Consider the following 8,708-nt stretch of genomic DNA (forward strand, 5'->3'; position numbering starts at 1 on the left):
GGCGTGGGGGCATACACCCATAACACCAGCTACTGGGGAGGCTGAGGCAGGAGAATCACTTGAACCCAGGAGGTGGTGCTTGCAGTGAGCTGAGATTGTGCCGCTGCACTTCATCCCGAGGGACAGAGTGAGACTCTGTCTCAAAAAATAAAATAAAATAAAATAAAATAAAATAAAATAAAAAATATAAAAAATAAAATAAAATTTAAAAAAATGCACCCATGTACAATATTTTAGTTCCCAAGTGTCCAGAAGAAAGCTTATCCATTCCACTAACCAGGCCTTCCCTAAGAGCAAAGATGGAAGTCCACGATCTCAGATGGCCCTGAGCCACAGGAAGGGCAAGGGGTGGGACCAAAGAAGATCCTCTTGGGCTGCCTGACTTCCCTGAGTGTACGCATCAGCTCAGCCCGAATTGGGGCGAGGATCTCCCAATTGACATGACCCCTGTTGTCAAGACTCTCCAGAGGGGCAGGATACAACTCCAGGCCTAACTTGCTCAGCCCGCCTGTGTGACGCAGCAGGTCTTTTAGAGCATTCGTGGAGGTCTCATTTCCACGAAAGCAGAAGGTGGTGAGCTGGGAACAGTGGCTCAGGGCAGGCAGGAGGGCCCTGAGTTGGGGGTCCTGGATCCGACAGTCCTCTAAGACGAGGGTCTTGAGAGTAGCAGCAACTTTCTCCAGCAGAACTCCAAGGGGCTCAAGATTGGTGGTCCACATTAGGATATAAGTCAGACGCAGCTCCTTTAGCTGACTGAGGCTTGGGTACTGAGACAGACACTCCATGTCCTCATCAGCTAGGTAAGCATGACAGAATGTAAAGGCCCACAAGGGGTTCTTGAGGTACCTGCGGAGAGCAAGAAGTTAGTTATGGGCAATGGTGCCAGTTAGAGGAGGGGGGTGGGAAATAATCTCAATGGTAAACTTGAAGTGGGCATTGAGTAATTCTGCACCTTACTACAACACAGGTGTTATAGGAACCTGCAATGGGGAAGCCTGTTTCACCCAAACACAAGTTTGTTCCCATCATCAGATGATGGTCCTCATGCGAGGTGCTGCCCGATGAAGACTCAGATCATTCAGGGGCAGCTCCATTTTAGGCTCAGTCCTTTCACCCTTGCCTGTGTGATAGGTACCACTCTCACGCCTACTCCCTCACCCTCCATCCCAGAAGCATGCACTTCTCATATCAATTACCTTTCCTGGAGTTCAAAGCAACGTTTTACAGACAGGGAATTAGAGACAGGGTCATTGGTGTTTACTAAGCTGCTGAAGACAGAGCTGCTGCTGTGAAATGCACAGGTTTCATGCACTTTCTCTTTTTTTTTTTTTTTTTTTTTTTTGAGACAGTCTCACATTGTAACCTGGGCTGGAGTGTAGTGGCACAAACTCAGCTCACTGCAACCTCCACTTTCCTTGCCTCAGCCTCCCAAGCAGCTGGTATTACAGGTGCCTGTCACCATGCCCGGTGACATTTTTTTTGTATTTTTAGTAGAGACAGGGATTCACTGTGTTGGCCAGGCTGGTCTCGAACTCCTGACCTCGTGATCTGCCTGCCTCGGCCTCCTGAAGTGCTGGGATTACAGGCATGAGACACCGCGCCTGGCCACTTTCCCTTCTTTCATACCTTCCTCTGGATGAAGAATATGTTTTCATCATACTAACTTTATACACTCTTCCTCACAAGGAATTCACAAATGCACCCTCACTAGATCTGAACCCCCAACTAACTGGCTCCCTACACATCTCTCTCTGTAGCATCTACCCCAGGCCATCCCTCTGCCCTTATTTGAGTGGTCTTGTGATACCCACTTCAGGATATAGAGCACTGAACAGCATAATGAGTTGACATTCTAGCATCCCATTCCCTGTGATATCACCAGTGGCTGGCTCACAGTAGATGCCCACTAGCGTTTACTGTGAAAAAGAACAAAAGTCTGTGGTATGGTCTGCAGAGAAAGCTCACCATCATTTCTTACCTGAGCAGGTGCTCCAGGTGCTCTTTGATATTACTGATCTTTCTTATATAAAGCATCTGGGGGTAGTACAGGCAGAGGAATGGAAAGTCCAAGTCAGGAATGAACTGCTGTTGGCCGCTCACGTATAACTCACACCCATAACCGAAGGCTAAAAAGAGTTTGCGAAGATTGCTCATCTGGCTCAGGTAAGGGGCAAACTTTCCTGTTTTATTCAGAGAGAACTTTTTCCAGACTTCCAACTCCTGGATACTCTCTGGGTATATCCTTTCCAATAAATTTCTGAAACTTGAAGTGGGCATTGAGTAATTCTGCACCTTACTACAACACAGGTGCACTAGACCTCTTCTGTAGTGGATCCATCCATAGAGGTAGCTCAGGCATTCATCCAGCGTACTTTCCTTTAGGCACAGGTCTATGAACACCTTCAAGGGCTGGTGCTCTCCCATCCTTGGACAGTCCTCCACTGTCTGCCTCTTACTCATGGCCTCTGGGGAGCAGGAGAGGACCTTGACTCCAGACCATATGGCCCAGAAACTCCCATCAACATCCCGCAAATCCAGCACTTGAAGTTTCCACCTCCTGTGAGTAACATAGGGGAAAAGCTCAGAATGTAAGCAAGGACCCACCCCTGACCTGAGCTTTTGCTCCACATCCAGGACATCAGTCAGCTAACCTGTCCTCAGTGCTCCTCCTTCTGTCTCTTCTCCATCCCGTTCCCCCTTGGATTCTGCCTGGTTCTCACTTCTAGAACCTTTACCTTCCACTGGGAGGAAGCAGGCTCCTGTTTCCTCGGTGGACCCTGTATGCTGAGCAGTCCTTTCCCAGAGGATCTGGGCAATGGTCAAGGCCTCTCACGGGCACCATCAGAAGCCTCTGAGCCACCCTAACTCCCCAACCCCACCGCTCCTCCTGAGCCAGCTGTCCCTTCCCTGGAGGCCTGGACCCTTCCCCCCCCAGGCCACCTGAGTCACCTCACCTGGGGCGAACCTTCTGGGCCACCAGTGTATCAAGTCCCCTCAGGACAGCTTGCAAGGTCTCCAGATGAGGTGTCTTCATCAAGGATCCCAGAGGGAGGCGGACGAAGGGCCAGGCCTGCACCATCAGCTTCAGGGCCTCAAAACGTCTCATCCTGAAGGCCTCCATGAACATCAGAGGGAAGACCTCCCTGGGCAGCTGGTCCGGGGTGAAGATGGTCAAGAGCTGGTTCCTCAGCAGGCTCTGCCCTGCCAGCTCCAGGAGTCTGGATGGGGACTGGAGGCTCATTCTGACAAATCTGCAAGAAAAACTCTAGAGGACAATCAAGCGAAAAGGCAAGTTTCTCGGGCCATTCCCCAGCAACCCCCACTTCTCCCAGGGCCAAAGTCATTTCTCTAGCATGTGTGAAAGAGCCCTCAGTTTACTCCAGTTCCTTTCTGCAATAAGTGGCCACAGAAACCTAGTTTTACCCTTGTGGTACGAAGAAGAGTGTATCCCAACTTCTAAAGAGCAGGCGAGATCACTCCTACTCCATGAATTATTAGCCACTGCTGCAATAAACTCATAGCACTGGCAAATGTTACCGAGGATCTCTGAAGCTCACATCTCATGCCCAGCTAATCTTTTATTTTTTGACTTTTTGTAAAGACAGTGGGTTTCACTATGTTGTCAAGGCTGGTCTTGAACTCCTAGACTCAAACATTCCACCCGCCTTCGCCTCCCAAAGTGCTGGGATTACAGGTGTAATCCTCTTTCCAGCCTCACTGAAAATTTCAGTAAGAAGCTTTGAAAGCTATGTGATAGTGTTATGCATCATTCGCAAGACACAGATGTTTCCAATACACACCTCTTACACATATTAAAAATGAACCGCTTTGGCTGTGTGCAGTAACTCACACCTGTAATCCCAGCACTTTGGGAGGCAGAGGCATACCATCCTGGCCAACATGGTGAAACATTATCTCTACTAAAATTACAAAAATTAGCCAGGTGCAGTGGTCTGCACCTATAGTCCAAGCTACGAGGGAGGCTGAGGCAGGAGGATCACTTGAACCCAGGAGGCACAGGTTGCAGTTAGCTGAGATTATACCACTACAATCCAGCCTGGGAAATTGGCTAGATTCAAAAAAGAGAGAGAGAGAGAACTACATTGGATTAGACTTCTTAAGCTCCACCCAGTTAATCATGATTGGATTTTTGTCTTTCTTCCAGATTAACTATCAAATTAGATATTCATCCATGAAAGTGAAAGATTTAGGGATAGGGTGAAAGTCCAGGACTCATTCACTGATTCACTCCACAAACATGGAGTTTGACTAATATGTGTCCTTCATAGTCCTGAGTGTGAGATGGCGAAGGATTGAATCTCTTGCTGACAATAGACAGAAAGAAAAAACTTGAAAGTATCCAAGTTGAGAGATCCTTGGCCACATCAAATTTATCAAAATATTTCAGAGTTAAAACAGTTTTACAAAGACAGACATGACAGTCCCTAAGAAAACACAGTAGAAATCTTCATCTATCCAACAATCACGTGGGTGGTATAATTTAATTTTTTTTCGTGTGGGGGGAGTTGAGTCTTACTTCGTCACCCAGTGGTGCCATCTCGGCTCACTGTAACCTCTGCCTCCCAGGTTCAAGTGATTCTTATGCTTCAGCCTTCCATGTAGCTGGGATTACAGGCGTGCACCTCCACACCCATGTCTCCATTTGGGTGGAAGAGTTACAATGAGGATGTGATTGGTTTAAAATTAAGGTCAAAGATCCTCTTTGGTTAAGATTTTTTTTCTTTAATAGAGTCTCGCAATGTTGCCCAGGCTGGAGTACAGCAGTGGTGTGAGCATGGCTCACTGCAGCCTCAATATTCTGGGCTCAGTTGTTTCTCCCAGGTCAGTAACCCATACAGCTAGGAATATGGATGCATGCCACCATGCCCAGCTAATTAAAAAACATGTATATTTTGTAGAGGCCGAGCACCAGTGGCTCATGGATGTAATACCAGCACTTTGGGAGGCCAAGGCAGGTGGATCACTTGAGGTCAGGACTTTGAGACCAATCTGGCCAGCATGGTGAAACCCCACCTCTACTAAAAATACAAAAATTAGCCAGCCAAGATGGCAGTTGGATATAATATCAGATACTCAGGAGGCTGAGGCATGAGAATTGCTTAAGCCTGGGAGGCAGATGTTGCAGTGATTTGAGATCGTGCCACTGCACTCCAGCCTTGGCAACAGAGCGAGACTCCATCCCCCCTTCAGTAAAGAATATTTTATAGAGATGGGTTTTTGCCATGTTGTCCAGGTTGGTCTCAAACCCCTGGGCTGAAATGATGCTCCCGCCTTGGTCTCCCAAAGTGTTGGGGTTAAAGGCATGAGTCACTGCTCCCTTCAAGAATTTTGAAATGACATAAACCAAAGCACAATCCAATTTTTTGAAATAAAGACAAAACTGCATTTAGAGGAAAAAATTCAAAGCTTCAAATTGTTCATATGAGAGAAAAAACAAAACCAAACAAGATATAACTCTAATGCCATCTTAGGCTGCACTGTCACCATCCCAGACTAGCTGACTGTAGGTCAGATGGGAGTGTCCTTACAGAGATTAGTGACTTACCAGATCTGGACTCAGTTTGCAGGGTGCTCAGACCTCGGGAAGAACCAAGAAGGAACTCCAGGCTTGAAGACTTTGGGTCTCTTCTGTGGGTCTTTAGAAGCTTTTATTGACCTTTCTAATCACAACTCCCACCCACACCCCTCCACGTATCCGCTGCTAGCTTCCAATCAAAAAGTGATATCTGATTGCATTTCTGAAGCTCCACCCAGTTAATCCTGATTGGGTTTTTGGCTCTCCCCAGATTAATGGATTGAATCAGATATACATTCATATCAGATATCCATATTAAGTTCATGAATCAAGAAATTGACAGTGTTAGTGATAGGGTGGAAATCAAGAATTCATTCATTCAAGGCCAGGTGAGGTGGCTCACTCCTGTAATCCCAGCACTTTGCGAGGACAAGTTGGGTGGATCACCTGAGTTCAGACATTCAAGACAAGCCAGGCCAACAAGGTGAAACCCCGTCTCTACACAAATACAAAAATTAGCCAGGGATGATGGCGTGTGCCTGTAATCCAGCTACTCAGGAGGCTGAGGTGGGAGAATTGCTTGAACCCAAGAGGCAATGGCTGCAGTGAGCCAAGACTGCACCATTGCACTCCAGTCTGGGTGACAGAGGGAGACTTTGTCGAAAAGAAAAATTCATTCATTCATGAACTTCACAAACATTGATGGAATTTTACTAATATGTGACCTGCATAGTCCTGAGTTTGAGGCAGGGAAGGGTCTAATCTTTCGCAGACATTAGACAGAAAAATAAAATCTGAAAGTAGTATTGTTGGGAGATCTTTGGCCACATCAAAATTACAAAAATGTTTTATAGTTAAAATAGCTTTATAGAAACAGAGGAGTCGTCTCTACAAAATCAGAATAAAAATCTCCACGTATTGAATGGTCTTGTGGGTTTTATATCACCTAAGGTAGCAGTTTTTTCACTCCTGCTGGTGGAAGAGAGGTGCCACTGAGGGCTTGAGTGGTCTCAGGGCTTAGTTTAAGGCTACTCTGGAAGAAATTGCAACCAACTTATAAACTTTATAAATTTAATCAGTGAAGAAGGGAGGGGGAGAAACAAAAATAAACCAAGCTTGCAGCGCATTCAGCATTCATCATGGGGTCAGCTTGCTCTCTGACCTGCTTCCTCATGGCTGCTGGCAACCGACTGTCCCAAAATCATGTAGACCTTAGATTACAGTTCCCCTTAACTCCCCTGCAGACAATGATTTAAGCCTTGTAAAACATTAAATTTTTCATTGGACATATTCTTTCAGGTTCTGCATGTCAGTGAAACTACTGATGCCAGCTGATGTGAAGGGCCCTGCAAGGCACCAACTCATCAAGGAATGCAGTTTCGACATCCTGATGACTTCATCCCTCTTACTGCCACCAAACTGCACCAACTTTCCAGCCCCTTGCTATCCACGATCCTCTGAAAACTCTCAGTACTTCTTGGGGAGATGAATTTGAGCGACTCCTCCCAGCTTTTCATTTTGCCACGTTGTGATCATTAAACTCTCTGCTGCAAACCCTGCTGTCTCAGAATATTGGTATGCTACTGTGCAGCAGGCATAGGAACCTAATGGTCCTGTAAAAAAGTCATGTCAAAATTACAAAGGGAAGTGAAGGTGGAGTCTGGTCAGGGTTGAGCTGTGTGTTTTAATGGGATCCTGGGAGTGAACCAAGACTTGGTAAACATGTTGGGGGTTATTGAGGGCATGGAGGCAGAATCTTTCCAACACTGCACTGAGGCCCCCTTGGTTTTGATACTTGTGACCAAGAATGAGTCTTCCAAGAGAATGTATGTAATTCTACTGATTTTTCCTTTCAAAACCTTTGTCTTCCTTTACCTCCCTGAATAATCTCACATCTATTCCCATTGCTTTGCTCATTTCATAATAAAAATCCTTTTTTTTAAAGAATCTCTTTCCTGTGAAGTAGACCATATATTTTATTGCCACACAAGATGAGTAGCCATGCATCATTCCAATCCCACCACTTACAGGCTGTGTGGCCTTGAAAAATTCTCCCTCTCTCTTTGAATCTGTCTCTTTCTCCATCAAACGTGTAGAAGGATAATCTCAATCGTCAGGTAAAAATGCTGAGCCCAAAACATAGGGCATAATAAACCCTCCATAAGTGTTGGCTACTTTTGTTGACATTCAAAGGCAACAGGCATAATCAGGAAAACCGTTGAGGCCACAGGGGATAACTCAGCCCTAAGGCAGAGTCCTCTCCTGTGCCAGCCACTCCCTCTGCCAGGACACAAGCTTCACATCCACCCCAGGAAGAAGTAAGAGCAAGTCCTGCTGACTCTGCCTCCAGGACATCCCCATGCTGTCCATGGCCACTCAGGTGGACACCAGGACCTCCTGTCCGGACAGTGCAAGAATCTTCTGATGCGTGTCCCTGCCCTCTGGTTACCTCCCCCAGGGAACACAGTCCTCTCAGCCACCACGGGGATGTGGAAAATAGGCTTCAAGTGGCCTCACAACCCTGATCCCAAACTGCCAATGACCCCTGAGCCACTTTGCCCCTGGCTGCACCTCTCCAGTCTCATCTCCCTGAGCCAATTCACAACCTGCCACTTCAGACACTGGTCTTCTCATTCTCTCTGTGTTTCCCCTAAAGCACATGAACTAGTCATTTTGTCCTTCTTGCTGGGGTCTGAGTCACTGGCCAGTCAAGGCCAAATGCTGGATCAATGAGACAGGAGGAGGCCAATGACTCCAGGCCCCAGGTGAGTGGAAGGGAGGCTTTTATGAACTGGGGGCTATGGGAGAAGCGCAGGCCCAGTGGGCATCCCTACAGTGACCTCATGGTGTTTACGTGTTTATGTGTGTGTGGTCAGCTAGGAAGTCACAGCTCTCCAGCATGGCTCCATGGCAGAGAAAAGTAAAATATCCCATGTCTCTAGCAGGGCAGCTTTCCCGTGAGTCCAGCAAGAAGGCATGGGATCTGTGGATAGGAGGCCTCTGGGAAAAACCCCACCTTTGAGGATAATGTTAAAAGCTGAACTTGAGACCCTGAGAATCCTATGTCCTTCCCACTCCCCACAGGGCTTCTCTTGATCTGGCCCTGACTCCCAGATGCAGAAGCCCAGGGAGGAGCTGGGAGACAGGGAAACTTGCTGGGATGCTCCATGCA

At 47.0% G+C, this 8,708-nt stretch overlaps 1 protein-coding gene across 1 annotated transcript; it reads right to left on the reverse strand.

Moving 5' to 3' along the window:
- Positions 1-269: 269 nt before the first annotated feature.
- Positions 270-5,621, reverse strand: LOC129472228 (PRAME family member 33). The gene is made up of 4 exons (XM_055261642.1): positions 5,567-5,621; positions 2,955-3,265; positions 1,979-2,557; positions 270-846 (listed from the first exon to the last, which is right to left on the reverse strand). Exons 2-4 carry the CDS (start codon positions 3,239-3,241, stop codon positions 288-290), a joined length of 1,425 nt encoding a protein of 474 aa, XP_055117617.1. The 5' UTR covers positions 3,242-3,265; positions 5,567-5,621; the 3' UTR covers positions 270-287.
- Between the last annotated feature and the right edge of the window lie 3,087 nt (positions 5,622-8,708).

This window comes from Symphalangus syndactylus, chromosome 22 (genome assembly GCF_028878055.3).
Source record: "Symphalangus syndactylus isolate Jambi chromosome 22, NHGRI_mSymSyn1-v2.1_pri, whole genome shotgun sequence".
NCBI classification, from domain to species: Eukaryota; Metazoa; Chordata; class Mammalia; order Primates; family Hylobatidae; genus Symphalangus; species Symphalangus syndactylus.